General features: G+C 39.3%; 2 protein-coding genes across 10 annotated transcripts in view; one reads left to right on the top strand and one right to left on the bottom strand.

Moving 5' to 3' along the window:
* The window catches only part of LOC145944155 (UDP-glycosyltransferase UGT5), a 185,772-nt gene that overhangs the window by 100,637 nt on the left and 65,105 nt on the right, over nt 1–20,030 (top strand). The window lies entirely within an intron of this gene.
* Nucleotides 1,790–20,030, bottom strand: part of Tmtc2 (Transmembrane O-mannosyltransferase targeting cadherins 2) — a 299,799-nt gene continuing 281,558 nt past the window's right edge. For 5 of the 7 annotated variants that reach the window (XM_083052298.1, XM_083052297.1, XM_083052299.1 and 2 more), the window contains 3 exons: nt 4,686–4,826; nt 3,797–3,881; nt 1,790–2,421 (listed from right to left, as the gene is read on the bottom strand). In XM_083052298.1, coding sequence (XP_082908424.1) covers nt 2,090–2,421; nt 3,797–3,881; nt 4,686–4,826 — 558 coding nt within the window. In that variant the 3' untranslated portion in view covers nt 1,790–2,089. Of the gene's footprint in view, nt 2,422–3,770; nt 3,985–4,685; nt 4,827–20,030 lie in introns of those variants that run through there. The other 2 variants (XR_014426625.1, XM_083052302.1) reach the window with 2 other exon arrangements.

The raw sequence follows: 20,030 nt of genomic DNA, 5'->3' as shown, positions 1-20,030 counted from the left end.
AAGGGATAATATAGAAGATACAAAGCATCTCCTTCGAGACTGAAAGAAGAGCTCTATGGTAAAAAGTTGAGATAAAATAATGTAGAAAGGAGGAAAAAAGCGGAGTGAAACCTAAAGCGAGAGAAAAAAGTAGATGAAAATATGATGAGAGACTTTGAATTTCTAAGCAACGAAGTGCTGTCTCATAGATACATCTTGCACCAAATAATATTGGCAAAAATAGTCGAGGAATTAATAATACATCAAAAAAGTCGCGTACGCAAGCTCTCAGCATCCGATTCGTTTTCTAGCGACAAAACAAAAATGACATAAAATTGCTAGAAATAATTTTTGGGAACATATCGAACGTATAAGTGACAATCAGAACAAGAAATGGATTATCATATTTGCGATAGTGACATCTTAAAAAATGTCTTGAAATAACAAGAAACTAACGACGATCCGAATGCGAGAAGTCGTTTTCCCATGGATTACGCGACACATCCGTCCAAGACAATAAAGCGGAAGTTGAATGTTAAATAAAGGGTGGGATGGAGAAAATATAAAGGGGTGGAAAGAGAGAGAGAGAGAGAGAGAGAGAGCGGTGTCGCAAAAGATGGGTAAAAGTTGGTGAAAAATAAAATGGCCGTGACGACGCATCTCTCTCGGAGCGAGCCGTCTTCTCGGAGGAAGAAAGACGACGCTCTCGACGGTGTTCCTCTTTAAAGATAACGAAGCGAGTTCTTCGCGGAACAAAGCTTGATAACCGCCGCAGCGGTCGCCGGAGTGTTTGCCGAGACTGTCTCCAGCAGCGCGACAAGAGCGACAGGTGGCTCCGTGCGCTCGCTTTTTCACCCCCTTTTCAACCTTTCTCTCTCCGTCCGTCATTTCCTCCCGATTCCTCGCCCCCGGGCTCGCATGCACCGCTGGCACTTGCTCGGGGGTGTGATTTAAAGTGTAAACTTAAATATTCCAGTTGGTACCTTTGTGCAAATAGATTCGATATTAATGGAGCTTCAGCACCTCATCCACGGAAAGAGAGAGAATATCTGAACATTCGGGGCAGGAAATTTTAATGGCGAATTGAGTTACTTAATATATTTCCTGTAAAAAATTTTAAAAAAAGATAGAGAAAACATAAACGTGTGAAGAAAGCTTTTATGAATTAAAAGATAAAAGGTTGATATATATTTTATAGATGTAACGACAAATAAAAATTCAGAGTGTATAACGACGAAAAAAATTTCGGCGTAAACCCCTAGAGAAAATAACACCTAAAATAAAGTATTCTTTCTTTTCGCTGGGGAATTCTTCTGCGGTTATCCCATCCAGCTCCATCAAAGAAATTGCAAGTAACCCCCTCGAATAATGCGCAAAACGTTTTCAATCATCTTCCTGCTTCCTTTTGAATGATTGATTTAGATAGATGATATGGTACAACCATATATATCTCGGTTTAAAATAATTATCGATTTGCTCTTATCGAATCTACGATGGACTTACCTGTTCTCTGCATGTATAGGAAGAGAAAGATATTTCGCGCTATGATAAATGAAAATTTGAAGAAATTCTATATTAATTTGAACGACAGAGCTTTTAACAAAATTAATATCCAACGCCTTTCGCGTAAATATTTGAGAAATATCTTTCCCTCAATAAAAATATGAAAAGGCAGTAGTTCCAGGCAGTGGAGTAGTCATCTTCTTCAACTCTAATCTATAAGGGAGAAATTTATAAGGGAGAAATCTATAAGGGAGAAATCTATAAGGGAAAAATCTATAAGGGAGTCACGTGAAATATATTCGTCGTATGTTAGAGAAAAATAAAGGAAGCTTTTATTCTTCACATATCATAGCAGGCGATACGAGGTGAACGCGCGCGTCACCAACGACGCAGAGATATAAACGAATATCGGTAGGAAGATCGGGCCGGTATGGGGTCTTGGGGTACACGGTAATGTCACGGTAAGAAGGGGTCCTCCTCTTCCTCTTTGTCGCGCGGGGTCGTATAATACACGCACTGTCCTCCTCCTCTCCCTCATCATCGTGCCTTCGTTCTCGCTTCGTTCTCTTCCACCACCCTCTCGGTCATCCTGCGTTATTTCGTCAGGTCACGCCAAGATCGCCGCGAGTTTGTGCAGATTCGTTATGGTCGTCGCGTCCCCCGGTTGCAATCTCAGGGCCTCCCTGTAAGCCGCGGCGGCCTGCTTGTACTTGCCGTTCAGGTGTAGGATCGCCCCGAGATTCGTGTGGCTGCGGGCCTCGTGCGGCCTCAGATTGGCCGCGTGCCGATACCAGATTTCGGCCTCGTCGCGACGATCGGCCTGTCGAAGCGCCGAGGCCGCCGCGACCGACAGTTCGTAGTCGGAGCGCGACAGCTCGGCCGCTCGCAGCTGCTCCTCGGCAGCCTCCACCAATCGCCCCTGCGACGTCAGGAACAGCCCTGAAAATTTCGCCAACCAAAACGTTGTCGTGCGTCGCGAGGAATTACAGCGCAAAAATCGCTTATTTATACAGATTTTATTATAGTTAATTAAATGTTTCTTTTGAATAGACTTGTTATGCTAAATCTAGTAATTGTGCATTTAATTATATGAAGATCTGAAAAAATATCTAAAAACAATTTACTATTTAAATTCTATACAAACGTTATTTGTATAAATTCTTTTTACTCTGAGGTAGATTAAAAAGTTTTCTCGAAAACTTTTTTGCGAGGAATGTTTTCAATTGAGGAAAAAACGGTATGGAATTGAAAAATACAAAAAAAAAGAACGAAAAAACATTATTTTTTTACAATGATGTCGTTGAGGTCTTTGAAAGAAACTTGATGAACAGTTTTATATAATTAACAAGAAAATAAATATATAAAACACTCATTGCACCTTTATGTAAATCTCCCTATAATATTAAAACACAGAGAGATATTGCATCTTATTATTAGTTATAAAAAATAAAAAACATCCCACTTCGCAAATTACGTTTTATGCATTTAATAATAAATGTCTTCTTTATAAGTGAATGGAAGAGAAAAAGGTAGACGAGATCGTCTTGATATCTTGCGCGCGAATTAACGCGCCCCGAAAGTCCCGAAGAGCGTCGACGCGTTTCTTTCCGGAATTTCAATACCCGTCGATTTCTCCCCTTTGCGTCTCGATTCATTTTCGTCCCCTTTGATATCCGTCCTCCGTTTTTTTCGATTAGCCAGTCTGCCTCCCGTCTTTCTCTATCAAATCTACTATCATCCCGCAGGAAATATTACAGCGGTATTTATAGCGGCTCGACGGGAGGAAACGGCGATCCTCTTATCTCCCCCTTCCATTAAGCGACTCTTCGAATCTCGGTTCTTTGATTCTTTCCCGACGCGAAGCCCACCTAAGCGGCTGAGGGGAGCCTTGAGGAGGAGCTCCTTTTCAGGACAGATTCGGGGATTGGGAATCAATTATACCATTGTTACAATAGGGCTTCGACCGATGGGGGATAACGTTCGACCTAAACGGATGCAAAGACGGGATACTTAAGAGAGCGTATTTCATTGCTTTAATAATGAACGAGGGTCCCCCTTATCACTGCCGGCAACGACCACAAATACGAGGAGGCATTAGATATTTAAATTGCGATGCGGTCGAGAAACGAATTCCGGCGCGACGAAGAGGAGGTGGAATAAGGGACGCTGTTGAAAAAATGAAATGGAGAATATGGACAAGGGGGGTAGAAGAGGGGGAGGGCAAGAACCGGAGACCGTCTACTGTCGAATTTCAAACGACAAGGACGCTTTTCTCCCCAGGTCGCAATTAAAGGAGATTTCGATCGCGTCTTACCGTAATGATGGTGCACGCTGGGGTCGTCCGGCGCCAATCTGCGGGCCCTCAGGAACCATCTCTCCGCTTCCAGGACACGGCTCGACTAAAGAGAGAGAAAGCAGAGGCGACTCGTGAGCCACCGCAAACTTGATAGCCCTGTCTGTCCCCCCTCCCCCTGGCGGTTGCTACCGGCTGAGGAGCTTGTTCTATTGCATTGGACAACATTTTTTAATGTATTATATTCATTAAATTGTGTGTGCATGTGTGTGTGTAACGCTGAATATAAATATATCTCGAGAAATAATATAAACAATGAAACACGTTTGGACGTATTAAAAAAATTGGAATTTTTTAAATTACAGAGTGAGAGCGACTTCAATTTTCTTTTTGTCGCGGAAATATGTCGCAATTTTTGTTGACAAATTCGGCCCAATATACAATACGTCCATTCGCAAAATCCGAACGTATCACCGAAAAAAATGAAAAAAAAACAAAAAAAAAAAAAACGATATCTGCTAGAAAAATCAGAAAAATAGATTTATATTCAACGCTGAATTTCCTACAAGAAAAAACTGTATATATATTCGATATATCCTAAAAAAAACTTTGCTTGTCATCCATTGTTATTTGTTGAAACCACCGGGGGTACAATCGATATTTGAACGCGAATGTAAATATATATATATATAGCTTCGGAGATGTACAAGAGAGCCGGGGAGGAGCGGGGGACCTTTATGCGTTGACCCAAATATATTTATGCGCGGCGCGTTATATATCTCGCCCAGTAGTATAGTTTCACAAGTGGTAACGGTCGATATGTAGTCAGACTCGGACGAAAGTAGATCGCGATAAGATGAAACACAGACGACACAGGCGAAATTTAAAAGCGGCGGCGGCGGCTACTTACGTTCCGTGCCAAAAGTTTCCCGTAAGTGATGTGGGCCGGCACGTGGTCAGGCTGGCTGGCCAAACTCGCCTGAAACCACCTCTCCGCCTCCGCGTACTGTTGCAGTCTGGATAGCGTTTCGCCTAGCAGATTATACACGCTCTGGAAAAGAAGAAGCGGGCGAGGATTTTTCTTCAGTGTCATCTAATTTCCTTCTCACACTTCCTTCCATCTACTTGAGCTCTGCTCTCTCTTTGACTTATACACACTCTTTCTCTCCTTTTTTTTCTAACGAAAATGCAGTTACACTCCCTATTCATAACTCTCCAACAACTGTAAACGTGCAGCTTTAAATATCATTGTAATTAACACCGTAATTAGATACCTTTTCGCAGACAAAGACAACATTTATATTTAAATAAAGAGTAAGATTGTGTGTGTTATTTTATCCGCGCGAACTTAATTCAGAAAAATCCTGAAATTTTTTGGTAATTTATGTCATTGCAAATTTAGAAGCCTATATTCTAAATATATGCCTTTTTTAAAAAGAATTTAACAAAACCTTACATTTAAGACTCAATCTCTCTTTCACTTCACGCTACTTAAATATGCAAATACAGGTTTAAAAAAATACGGTGAGCACGAGCGACGCTTGAAAAACGCATGAACGCGGGACGCAACAACCGGGAGAGCTATATTTACGAGAAAATCACGTGTGGATCGAAGCGCGAGAGGGTTCGTTAGCGTGCCGAGAGAGAATTATGCTAATAAATTCAACAACTAATAAATTTGTCGACAACTAATTCACAAAGCGTAACAAATTGCCGCGATGTATGCGGATGCGTGTGTACGCGTTTTAATGCGCGTTAAAATATAATAATAAGCTCTTAATTACCTTCAATTTAGAAAATGTGATTGCAAGCGGCAGAATGCTGAAATGTGCGCCACTGCTGTGTAATTAATTACGCTTACAGTGTGAAGGATCGTATCCGAAATTTTCACCATCCGAATGAATCCGCGATATGCTATTTTAACACGTACAATAAATAAAGGAGGTGAGATGAGGATAATTGATTCCGGATCCTCGCGCTTTGAAAAGTTTTCAGAGTCGGCGGTCGTTGCTCTAATTATTATTATTTCACTGAAAAGATAAACGTATGTGTGCACAAATTTGTATATCTATGTGCAAATTTATTGTACGATCGTTGTAAAAATTAAGAAGCGTATAATATTTTATTCTAAATTTTATTATTATTATTATATTATTTTAATATTATTCTTATAAAATTTGAAGTTAATTCCCTCTTTACAAAAATCATGAATGATTGTTATTTTTCATAACTTTTAAAACGTTAATATCTAAGCTAAGCTACAAATTCATATTCTTGTTAAAAAATGTTAAAATAAAAATTAAAGTGTAAAAGATAAAAAATAGAAAAGACATTACAGACTAAATAAAAAAAAATTAAATTAAGAAATAAAAATATTAGAAATGTTAAAATTTGTTTGACATATAGTGTTAGAAAATGAGATTAGAGACTTATAAAAGGGAATTAATTCTGAAATAAAACAAGGTTGCATTTTCCACTTTATATATCTTTTTCCGCAATATCCTGTCTGACACATACAGACACTCAGAAGTAGCAAAGCGATCGGGAACGCGTCACGAGGCGGCTAACATCGAAAACCTTCTTCCCGGGCACACATGAGAGACCGCCGAGTTCGCGTCTCGAAGTTGTAGTAGGCTAAAACTTTTATGATTTTCTTCGAGAGAGACGAGAGCCCGCGAGCCATCGGGTGGGACGGCGGGTTATTGAGGGGCGAAGTCTTTCACGGGTAGAGAAGACAAATGGCAACGCGCGAACGAGAGACAGGAAAAGAACGACCTCGAATATCCCCGACTCAGTCGTCAGACTCGATTGCCTCGTGATTCAATGGATCCCGCGGGTTTCTCCCTGCCGTAGAAACGTCTCTTAGAGAATTGTCGGTTTTCCGCGATTCCAATCGGCGGCTCCGCAGAAAATTGGAATGTTAATTGATATTTTTATTTGAAACGCTTTATTATGTTTGTACGAGGCTGTTTCAAAAAGTAACAGCAAATTAAATATTTTGAGATATATTGAATTCAATTAGAGATACAAGTGATATGTCATTTTTCTACATAATCACCCTCCCTTTTAATACACTTTTCACACTGTTGCAACAACTTCTTTATTTTATTAGAAAAAAATGTTTTTGGTTGTGCCTTCAGTCAAGAATGCAGCGCTTCTTTGATCTTGTCATCATTCTTTAAATCTTCTTCCTCTCAAAGCGTCCTTCAGGGTTTCAAACACATGATAATCAGAGGGAACAAGGTCAGGGCTGTATGGGGAATGCTGTAAGATCAAAGAAGCGGCATTCTTGGCTAAAGGCACAATCAAAAAATTTTTTTTCTAACGAACAAAGAATAAAAAAAGTTAGTGCAACGATGTGAGAAATGTATTGAAAAGAAGAGTGATTATGTAGAAAAATGACATATCATTTGCAACTCTAAGTTATACATCTCAAAATATTTAATTTGCTGTTTGAAATATCCTCGTATATCGAAGTCGCTCTGATAACTTGTTGAACAAATAATTTCTAGATAAAAGTATTTCGCTGGAATTCGAATATAATTTCGATTTTATTTAAAATTGTGTATCATAATTATATGTATATTACTTTATCGTCGAAAATGTTGTAACATTGTCATAAATCGGGAGATGGAATAACAATTAATTGTCGCGCGAAAAAATTGCGCTACACATAATGAGTAAAAAGAATGAAAAGAATGAAAGATCTCGCGATGTATATCAGTTTTTGCACAATATTATTCCGACATATAATTATAATTTTCCTGCTTCTTTCGCGTGTCATTCGGAGACACCTTTAACATTTCGGGATTCGAGAACAACGTTTGCGCCTATTTCTTTGCCGCACACTTGAGCGTGCAATCATGCCCGCGCGAACGAATGTTGCCGCTTTGTGTGATCGCGATCATTATTTTCTTACTCGCGCGACAAAAATGCTCGTCGACTTCTGAATAGGAAACGCGCTAGACGAGCGGCGCCGCTGCATCGCGTCAAAGAATTGCGCCGGCAAAGCAACCGGCTTTCCCCGTTGAGCGTGCTCGCATTGTTCCGGATCATTATTCACTTGGACTACTTTTCAAGGATGTTGCGCGTACTTGCTTAGGCATAATGCTCGCTCGAGCTCGCGGCACACAAAGCGCCGCTTCTACCGATCGACACACGGCTTTTATGCACTCGAGATGGTTCTCACGCCTTTCTGCGCCGAAGCTGAGGAATAATGATCTCGGGGGTCGCGCATCCCATTTACCGTAATACCGCGATATGTATGACGCACGTTTCGAGAGGGATGAATAGAGATTCTTTTTTCCCCCCCGTAATTATTTCAAAGATACGAGGGTGTTTCAAAAAGTAACAGTAAATTAAATATTTTGAGATATATAATTCGATTAGAGATACAAATGATATCTCATTTTTCTACATAATCACCTTCCTTTTTAATACACTTCTCACATTGTTGCGTCAACTTCTTTATTTCATTAGAACAAAATATTTTTAGTTGTGCCTTCGGCCAGGAATGCACCGCTTCTTTGATCTTACAGCATCCCTCCAGCTATGACCTTGCTCCCTCTGATTATCATGTGTTTGAACCCTGGAGGATGCTTTGAGAGGACGAAGATTTGGGAATGATGATGAGATCAAAGAAGCGGTGCATACCTGGCTGAAGGCACAACCAACAATATTTTCTTTCTAATGGAATAAAGAAGTTGGTGCAACGGTGTGAAAATTGAAAAGGAGGGTGATTATATAGAAAAATGACATATCATTTGTATTTCTAATTGAATTATATATTTCAAAATATTTAATTTGCTGTTACTTTTTGAAACACCCTCGTACATTAGGTGTCAATTCTCTTTCTTTGAATTTTAAATTAATTTTTCTTCGCAAACACATATAAGCAAAATTTTCGATATTAAAATTTTCTCTCTCGAAAACCTTGAATCTCTTAAATTTTCAACGCTAAAGCCAATTAATTGAAAACAACGCTTTATGCAGTTGTACATACACTCGTGAAACTTAATTGCAATCGTTTCGATTCGTTATGATTTTTTTAATCAAGGGCTAATTAAGTTTGTATATACTCCGCTATTCCAATTATGCATCTCATCGTTCGGCGAACCTTCAAATTTCCTGTAATTATAAAATATCTGGCTATTGCGCGCACTCATCGCGTAATTACTCGCGATGCTTTCCCATCCGTGTTTACATTTATGTCGCAGTCAACGAGTATTTGGCAATTTCCAGCGATTGGCCGGAATGTCTGCTTTATAGTGCGGTTCGATGAATGTTTAATCAAGCCTTGTATGATGGAAGAGTCGACGGTATGTGCTGAACATTTTGACTTTTCAAAAAATAATAGGAATGTATTTTTTCCTCGATCCTGTCATCGCCGGCGACCGGATGGACGGTGTGTGCGTGTGTGTACATTTCCCGATCACGCGAATTAATATTGCCGGATCGCTGAATAGTTAAGTGGATGTCGGGACATTGTCCCAACTGATATTAAACCGGTCGGAAACGCGGCGCGCATTAGCCGGGGACACATTTAAAATCACGTTACTATTAATTCCATTCTAAATAATTACGCGTCCCTGCCATTACGATATTCATTTAAACGAACGACGATCAATCGATGATCAATATTTTCGGATGCATCACGGAAAAGGCAGAATGGATTTGCGATATTATACAGGTATCGTCATTTGCTGTCTGGTTAATTTAAAAAAATTCCTCTGTAGATGATATCAAAAGCTCCTTCTTTTATATTAATGCAAGAAGAAAAATTTAATTAATTAATTCTGAGAGTCACAATTATTTGAAATGTTAAATATTTTATTCCACAATTTTGTATATAATTGCATATTGAGTATTATTATAAGTATATCATTTGATAAGTGATAATTTTCAATCGTAAAAAATCAAGAATTCTGAAACAAGTTGAAGTACCTATACGTATTTCGAAAATAAAAGAAATAAATGCAACAGGGATTGCTTCGAGTGCGTACGCATTTTCTTGAAATTGAAAATGAGAAATTATTCAAGATTAAATCTCTGCCTCGCCGTCAAGAGATTCCGTAGAATTAATACGCTAATGATTGCGCGAAGAATTTCCACGATTAATCCTGTCGATAATTACGTCAAATCGTACGCCGGCACGAAGTTATCTCTACCTCTAATGCGGCATATTCCAGATTCCGCCGATTGTCTACGCGACAGAGAGAAAGATAGAGAGAGGGGCAGAATGCAGAGAAAGGGTGCAGGTGTGGCTGAGGATGTCACAGCGTCGCTTGTCGTCGTCGTCGTCGTCGACGACATCTGCATACTGCTTCTCGCGACGGGACAAATAATTAGGGCAGCGCAAACCCGAACCGGGCAATTAGACTGACTGACTACGTTCGAAAGCTGGCTAAAAGGATATACGCGCGATAGACAAGAGAACTAATAGCTGGAAATAATCGGATTAAAGCGGCGCATCGTGCTCCCTCGAGCGGTTTCTATTCGCGAAAGGGTACGGTGGGTCCTTCCACACACACACACACACACACACATTCGCTCTCTCCAAGCCACAAACCGGAAGTAAATTCGTGGCACGATCGCGCATGTCGGGCGTCGGAAAATTGGCGATGAATCGCGCAGATATATATATGTACGTATATATATCGTGACGTAAATTCGATTGGAAATGAAAAAAATCCGAAATATACATATATTTCGAGTCTCTCATGCATAAAAGAGTATCGGCGATAAAGTGGAGCTGGAGGTTTTTATATTAGGTAGCTCTCTTCAGTTTTTCGACGAGTAACATCCCTCCGTGCGTGAAAAAAAAACGGCCAAATATGATATATATATATATATATATATCGACGTTTTATGTGAACCACACATGTGAGAATCGATTCGGAACACGCGCGTGTACATACAATGTCGCGTAAATTAGCATCCGGGGGGTGAGCAGAAAAGTTCCTCGCGATATCTAACTTTCGCGAATCTCGCATCTGTTCGGTAACTCGATAACAAACGCGCGTTTGGCGCGGAGAACTGGAAATAGGGATTATTCGTCTCGCGGAGAAGATTTGACAAAGTCTTTGAAATGAGAACAATGAGACGGTTGATTACGTACACCGGGCAAATGGATTAATTCTTCGTCGTAATCTTATTGCCTGGTTGTGAGGCTTTCGCGACGACTTTGATGTCGCGCAGCAAGAACTGTTTGATAATACAATCGAGTGTAGCAAAACTTTAAAGATCCTTTAAAGATCCTATTAAAGGAAAACAATTTTTAATGCACTCGCAATAATCTCAACTTACGATGTATAAGTTCGTTTCTTAATGTATTGTTAATTATTGAAGCTGTATAATTATATAATTTTTGATTTCAATGATGATTTGATTTAATTTTTCAATCACGATATTCCTTAAGAATAATAATCTTATTTAAATACAATTTTGGATAAATTTTATAAGTTTTATAAGATGAAATAGGCGCATAAAATATCGGGATATCTTTGTTGTTTATATAGGAAGTTCTGTGTTAAAAGGGAGACGGCTTTGATACGGCCTTTCATCACAGAACACGCAAGGATCAGTAGCAGTGATGTGATGGTCCAGTAATTTGATCGATTGCAGCTCGTGGGTTTTACCTAACCAATATTGGGTGGATTACGGTTTCATCTCATTTCGAGCTTTCACTCAATGTGGGATTCTGTCTCATTATACTATTAATGATTTTCCGGTGGCTTCGCAAGGGACAAGGGGTGGAATTCACCTGTATTTATTACCATTGTATGACAATTTGATAACGAGTGTGTCGATGAACATTTTCTAGAACAGTTGTAGTAACTTCTCGATCGTTCGATTCGTTATTACAGTAACATATTTTAGATAGTTATATACTTTAATTTTACCATAATTTTGAAACGATAAATAATTTACCAATAATTTGATGTTTTATTTGTGATATTTGTAATATTGCTGTTTCTGCAATTCTCCATCGGAAATAAATGTTAACGAGGAGAGGGAACAGCCGAACACATTATCGGAAGAAAAATTATTCTTCGAGAGTTCGAAACACATTCTTTCTTGTCTCTCCCCGGATACTGTTATACGCTTTCATTGTTGTATACCAAGTCATCGCGCAATCTCGACCATTTATCATTCTCTCATGCAGATACCGCAACGTCCATGGAAACACGCCAAGAAACTGTTCTGCGGCGTACTTTTTCGACGAGATAATTCTCACTCTTAGGAAAAAAGAAGAAGAAAAAAAAAAGATAATCTCGATGTGCCGATTTCTTCGACGAATTTTCGCGGGATTACGATTAGGAGATGCGACCTTCCCGAAGCGAGATTCACGAAGGCGCCGCTGCGCCGCTCTCTCGTAGAGTTTCATCTAACTTTCCACGGGACAACGTCGCCAGCCGTGCACGAGAAGAAGGGAAAGAGGGGAGAGCGAGGGGGGAACCGAGGGCCATCGTGATAAAACATCGGGAACTGGCGAAACTCCGGTGTAATCTTGCCGGCGATGTTTTACTGCGCGGGCTGGCACGTAGGGGGGCCTCGGGGGTTGCACCTACATACATACACGCGCACACAAACGTGTACGAACGTATGTATGTGTGTGTGTTCAGGGCCACGCGGCATCGTAAAGTCCTGAGAGATATCGCGCCGGCGATTAGACCCTCGTTTTGGGAACTAAATTTCTGCGGGTGCCGACTCACCCTCCTGCCCCTCGTCCCCCTCGTATCCTTTGTCCGCCCAAAAGCTTGGATCAGTTTGAGGGATCGAACCCTTTTGACGCAAGATCTCTCCAAGCTTCTTCTCGCTGGCTTTTTGTCACGATCTCTCCTGCATCTCTGTTCGGTGACTATCATCAGCCAATCACGGACGTGCGTGATTTATGAATCTATCATTTACTAACTCGAAACAGTGACTTTGGTTAAATCGGAAAAAGTTTGATGCGCTGCTACATTGAACCTATTTAGAGCTTTGACCCTATTTAGAACCTATTCAGCGTTATCAATGAAAGCTTAAATGCACACATTCGCTCAGATTCGTTTCCATCATCTTCAGTTTTGCATTTTTATCATTCTGTATATATTAATAGTATGGTAAGAGATTATTTATCTAGAGGCACAACACATTTTTAAGAACGACATATAATTATAATTGATAAATTTCCTATTATCATTTTTTTTATAATTTTTGTTTCATATTATAAATCTTGTATTGTATTTCTCAAATCTGTGTAGAATACTAATAATAATAAAGGTTTGTAATTATGTGAGGTATTAAAATGTCGGAGAATATATTGGATCGTTTTTAAAAATTATCGACAATGAAGGAATTAATATAATATGCAATAAATATATAATTTCGTCGAAATGGCTTTCTGTTTGATCCATCGAAACAATAGCTGCTTCTTTCATTGTCAGTGAAAAGAGCGCAATTTTTTTCATCGAGCACATTTTTTTCTAGAGAGAATATACATCAATATGGAAGACGGCGTAATTGACGATGAAATCGCAAATTGTGCGCGAATTTATTTTCAGGGATCCCTATCGAAAATGCGAGCACCCGAAACACGATTCTCCCCCTCTTTTCCTTTAAGATGGTGCAGCCACCATCCCGATCTCCCGGTGTTCTCGCTTTACTTCTTTCGACTTTCTTGTTTGTTCGACTACGTACTACTATCCGGACCCCTCCCGATCGCTTTGATAGCACATGGCGCAAACTTTCGGTGACTTTCCGCCGTAGATAGGCAAGAATTGGAGAGTTTTGCTCCGGGACGGTCGGGTGTGAGTAAGTAAGTTTCCCGTCGTCTACCAGAGAACGGCTGTCGGATGGATTTGCGACACGGCGGACCGTCTTAATCAGCCCGGGGGTTCCTCTGATCGATAAGTCGCCCCGGATGCTTCACCGGGCAATGCCCGAATTAAATTTCGCCAGCTGTCAACATGTAATTTATTTCGAATGCAAATCGGCGCGCCAATTAAGAGGATCTTCGTTCCTCGATCGAAGTAGAACGAAACTCGAAATTAACAAAACTCTCAAAATTATTTCTCAATATTGAAAAGTTTAATACTTTTATTTCTTCACTTATATACGTAAAGAAATTTCTTCGTCTCGAAAAATAAATCTTAATCGCGTGCATCGCACAACGACGCGATTTCCTAATCGCCAAATGAGATGGCATCGTGACTCATCTCTTAAGCTCCGGCGATTCAAAAAAATATCCTTACCACCAAGCAAGTCCGCAATCCCATGCACATACAACACGGCCGCAGATCTCAGAATAAAAAAAAAAAAGAAAAAGAAAAAAAAAAAGATAAAGTTAGCGTGTCGGAACATCGTGACGATATCGGGAACAAAGGGTGACGGCGAGGCGAGAGTGCTTAATTCGCGCGAGTGGCACGAGGCGATGTACGCCCGCGGAATTTCTTCCGTCCCTCTTCCTCTTCTTTCCTCCCCTTCCTACCCTTACGTTTTCTTTTTATTGCGAAGACCGGCGCGAGGAGGAAAGAGAGCAAGGAGGCACGGCTCGGTAGGTGCGGACGGTGGGGTCGGAGGGAGAACGCGATGCACAATGGGCGTTCTTCTGGAAGATTAAAGTGCAACCAGCGGCACCGCGATGCGGAGCTGTGTGTCGGGCAGCGGCTCACGTTAAAATTAAAATCGCGAGCAAAAACGTACGGGAGAGAGAGAGAGAGTAAAGTGCGGGAGCGCGCAAAGGGTGGGATGAAATGGGATGGGATAGAAGGGTGAGTTGACGAGGACGCGCGGGAGGAGGTTCGGGGTGTTGGCTTGTAATTTAAAAGCTTCTCGCTGTTTTTCGCATGGCCCTAAGGAAGCCATTAGGATCCCCGCGGGCGACCGGGTAGCCAGGTAGAGATAGATAGAATGACCTGCAAAGTACATCGCCGGGAGCACACATCTCTCTCGCGTTTCGGGGGGAATCTCTCTGGTGACTTTGGAAATATTCTCGTTCTCTTTCTTGCGTTCGATTGTAGATCGACTCTTTCGCCAGAGTATCAACGAATCGAGCGAAAAAAAATCGCGATGATTATTTCATCCCGTTTTCTAATTCTAGTTTAAAGTGGATGAAGGTATTTATATTTTTAAATAATCAATTTAAAAAAAAAATTAAATTAATGCACGTGTGTGAAGAAAATTGCCACATTATTATATAATTTATATATATTTTATATTATATAATTATATTAGTTTTTTATGAATAAAGCTACTGCTCTGTTATCGCGGAAAATATATAAAGAGGTTTATTAACGATACAGCACCGCAATTACTCAAAAACTTTCTTTCATTTGAGATCGCAAGTCAAGCCGTAGCTCGCAATAACCTTTTAACCGTTCCAAACTGTTACTAGCAAATAATTGTCGGGACGGCTCTTTTATAGGCGCCCTTAATTCTCATTCTGATAAGGTTAAAAGTTTCTCTTTACTTTTGACTCTCCACTTATCGATCTTGCCGTCGATCGATGCTACCGAGAGCCGTTAAAGCGTTAAAGAAATAGCTTCGCCGCACTTTGTCGGAATTACGAAGCATTATATCCGGAAAAAGAACAGTTAAAGTTCATCCCTAATTGTAAGTGTAAGAGTGTAAAAATCGAAAGAGGTTGATGCGCGGATTGATGAATTGGCGATTGTATAATATACAATATTTACAAGAAGAAGAGAAGTGCAATATGCGCTCTTCTGGGAGAGAAAAAAGGGAGAGACTTCGTTTAAGCTGCTGTCAAGAAGCGAGAACGAAAAAACGTAAGAGGGTAGGAGGACAGAAAGGGGTTGCGAAATTACCTCGAGCAGCATTGTGCGCCTGTCGGAGGGGCTGCAAGTATCTAATTAGCCACTCAAACACTGCCGTACAAAGCGACCCTCTGTTATTAAAACGATATGTAAAATGAGGGTGTCTCTTCGTAGCCCTTCCCTTTTTCGAACAGCCGGGTTTGTCGATCTGACGGGAGTCTCAGTTCGGTGTCGGAGAATTTTTCCGGGAAATTCGTCGCGTTGGTGCCTTTTGTTTGCCATATCGTTATCGCGACATTATTATCCCGGGCGCAGACAACGTATTATATACGTTATCGCGACACAATAGCGATGCAATTTAAATCATGCGTGTTTGACATGTTTATTTATACCGGCTATACTTCAACCATGTTTAAAAGAATTTTTTTTTCGATAAATCACATCGCAATAATGTGTTAATACGTAACATATAACAATACGTTTTTTTAATAATTTATAACAACACTGGCATCGATTCAAACCGACCGCAGTTAAGCAAACCTTTCAACGTCTCTGTGCTTTGAGAGCAGGGTTTCCATAGAAAATGTATTATCGCATGATTTCTGTCAGACACAATCGTTTGTTTAATTCGCAAATAAACGACAACTGTATATTATACGTAAATATCTTACGAAAACGTTCTTTATACAATGTCGATGACGGTTTAATTTAATGTCACAATTATACTTTCTTTGTGATTATACAGAAATCCTGTGCATATCTCTTTTAGAGCTTTATCAGACTCTTATTTTATTAAAACTTTTCATTTGGTTATTTTTTAATTTCCCTTGTCTATTCGCATGTCACTGTAAGATATTCTCGTTTAATTCGCGAACAAACGATAACTGTATATTATACGTGAATATCTTATGAAAAAACATTCTTTACCATGTGTTTTAATTTTACAATTACTTTCTTTGATTACAAATATTTTGCATTAAATGTATCTTTTTAGAATTTTATCGCGAATAGCTATATTGAACTCTTATTTTATTCATACTTTTTATTTGATTACTTTTTAATTTTCCTTGTCTATTCGAATGTCACTGTAAGATATTCTAGTTAGCGCTGATTGAAGTTCCGATAATGATAATGAATAATGAAACAATTTTCAACCTGGTAACAGATTTAATCAAAGAATCAACGAAATTTAATTATAACAAATGTTATTACAAAATCTAGTTAATATTAATGTTCCAGATTTTTAAAAACTTCTGCTTTAAGATGTGTATATTTAATGCAGGTTTCCCAATCAAAGACAATAATTGCGACATTAAAATACATCGCCGAAATAGTAAAGAACGTTTTCGTAAGATATTTACATAAACTACGGTGATTGTTTGTCTGTGAATTAAATGAACTACTGTATTTGACAGAAATGGTGCGATAATACATTTTGTATATGAAAACACTGCTCATAGCACAGAGACGTTGAAAGGTTTGGCTGCGGTCGGTTTGAAACGATGTCGGCGTTGTTAAATTATTAAAACGATTTACACAATTAATCGTTTGGCTGATTTAGCTGTTAGCTAATTGCTAATCAATTGACAAACCCGATCGGCCGAAATTCGATTAATCGTCGCATTTTTAATACAAAACCGCATTTGGTAGACGTGACGGGAATAATTAGGCACCGTATTCTCTTTTGATGAGAACAAAGAACGAGAATATTAATAATTTAACACAAAGCTTTGCTTTTTTAAGTTGTTTTAATTAATAATTTAATTAATTAATTAGTAATTGTGCGAGAAATGGTAAATCTATCTAAAAATATTTTGTAAAAATAAATTATTTGAAATTTATAAGCGAGTATATTGTGTGTATAAAAAATTTACATAAAGTTATTTAATTCAGCTATAAAATCCGTGTCAAATTTTCAATCAAATTTATATTAGAATAATTCATATAAACTGTCTCTCTTATTTATAGAGATCTCTAACATTTCAAAAAGTTTTCTGTGCGATTAACCGCAAATTACCATAATTAAATAATTGAATTGACGTTAAACACACACATCCCCCCGATCTCCCTCCTCTGACACGCGGTCGTATCGACAGAGCTAAATGGTTTGGCAAGGGGAAAAGTTTCTGGTTATTAATTTTTCGTTACGCGCGACGGTCCAGCCAGCCGGTACCCGGCGATTTTCCTCCCGAAACTTTCCGTCCCGCTACTTATCCCGCAGGGATGAATGCGAAGTCGCAAAGTTTGTCGGTCATAATTGATGTCTCGTAAAAGGGGGGTCGGAAACGGATGGAAGGGGGATTCGATCGAGACTAAAACCGCGCGATGGAAAAGTTTCGACAGGATCCCGCGCTTCCGTCCGCGACGAAATCAATCGCGGCTGAACCGCTTCGATATGTCGAACGCGAGAGAGCGATGGATATTCCGTGTTTTGGAAATAAATAAATAACACATATATCGCGGTTTATTTTTATCCCACCGTCGCAGCTAACATATTTTTAGCGAGGAAATATCTAGAGCGTCGAAAAGAAAAACGGTACATGTAAGAAATTTAGCTGTGTGGTGAGTTAAAAAATCCTATTTAAGCATTCTTTCCCCGAAAACTATGAAATTTTATGAAGTACTTATAAATATATCGTAATATAATTTTATTATTTCCCGATACATCGTAAAATTATAGCGATATATAATGAAACTATATACAATTTCCTTTTAATACAAGATTCCAATATCACTGAGCGTAATGAAAGATGATATGTGTATAGATGAATATTCTGTGAATAGCATCATTTATTGAGAAATATATATGCGAATTTAACGTGTAATTCAATCCGAGTTTAATGCGTTAAACAATTTAATGCATGCGATATATTGATATAATGTTTCAAGCAGAATACACTTTTTTCTGCCGTTTCCCTTCTCTCACTCTTTGACATTTTTCCCGCTCAGCATGAAGATGGTTTTAATTTCTCGAATAGAACGAGAATGATAAATCGGGCGGACTTAAGAGTAACGTATTACGAGCACCGGCTAATTGCTAAGTACTAATTAATGCGGTCTTAAGCAAAGCTATAGTAATGAATTATGCTACGTCAAGGCTATTTGCAATGAGGACAAAAGAACAATACCCGCCGGCTGTTCGCGTTTTTACCATCATCATTTGGGATGAAACCACCGTTTGTCATTCGCTCTTGTTTAATTCAATGTGGAAATAATTGTAATCACGATTATAAACGTATATTATATTTAAATTATTATATTATATAAATATAGTAATCTCTCTTTCATTATTATGTATACAATTCCTCGTTTGTAAGCATTTAATTTCATGGTTTGAAGCCTGTTAAATAATATAAAGCAATAATAATTATCTTTGTAAGTTAATATAATATAATAATAAAATAATATAATAAAAAATAGAAAATTTTATTTATATATCGCGCAGCATGTTTGATAAGCAGAAAACCTCTTTCATAACATGTAAAGAAAAATATCCTTACAGCCCTGGCGAAATTTGAGAAACGATAATAATTTTGCGGCTCTTTTATTAAATGATGAAATATTCCATCGACTTATGACCGGGGGATGCTTTGGAAGTTTCGCTATCTAATTCCCGCAGGCGCTTCTCGACCGAGAGAAGGTTTCGGAAGGAAGTCCCGGGCCGTGGTGGTCCTATCGGTGGCTAGAAGCCGCTGAAAGTTCATCGAAGTACTCAGTCGGGGATATTATAACTCGATGCGAGAGCGCGATGCGAACCGGCAAAGTTCCCCCGAAAATCGCGGAGAAGCAATAACTCGGGGGGGTGGAAAAACGGCAGGGATCGTTTCGTTTTCGACGAAGAATCAATCACCTCCTCTCTCTCACGGTCGATGCCGTTTCGCCTGAGCCACCCGATATCACTCGGACGGCCAATTTAAAGTTACGATTCACCGGCCATTTTCCCGTCCCCGGGGGAAGTGGCTGGCGCTCCGATTTGAGGTGCCCGAAATGCGGTTTGACGGCTATTGCCGTATCGACTGGCTATTTCCGTTGATGGAGGTTCTGACTTGCGAATTTTTAAGGTACGCTTCTCTCCCGGGATCCCCGGAGATGTCTCTCTAAATGTGGCGTGTCGTATTAAGAAAAACCCGCTTTCCAAAAATAACAGAATCGCAAAAATAACAGGATTTGACGTCGTCGTGAGAGACGACTATCTTTTCCTCCTGCAACTCGGTTAAGTTGCGAGACGTGCCGGCTAAGGAATCACTTATCAGTAATTTCGCTCGAAAGTAGGTCGAACCGATTGTGAAAGCGAGACATTTCGATTTCTATCTCGGAGGAGCTAAAAATAAAACTAAATTCTTACAATAGCAGCGAGCACTTAGCAACAATTTACTTTAAGTTATTACATATATGTTGCGAGTGTAATTACTTTTATTTTTTTTTGTGAAGTGAATTCGGAAGAAAAATTGTCCAAGAGAGTTTTCGTGATACAATAACTATTTTTCAAATAGTTATTT

Source organism: Prenolepis imparis, unplaced genomic scaffold (genome assembly GCF_030444845.1).
Source record: "Prenolepis imparis isolate NDT839.2.m4 unplaced genomic scaffold, iyPreImpa1.0 SCAF_12, whole genome shotgun sequence".
Taxonomy (NCBI): domain Eukaryota; kingdom Metazoa; phylum Arthropoda; class Insecta; order Hymenoptera; family Formicidae; genus Prenolepis; species Prenolepis imparis.
This window is presented reverse-complemented; position numbering and strand designations above follow the sequence as displayed.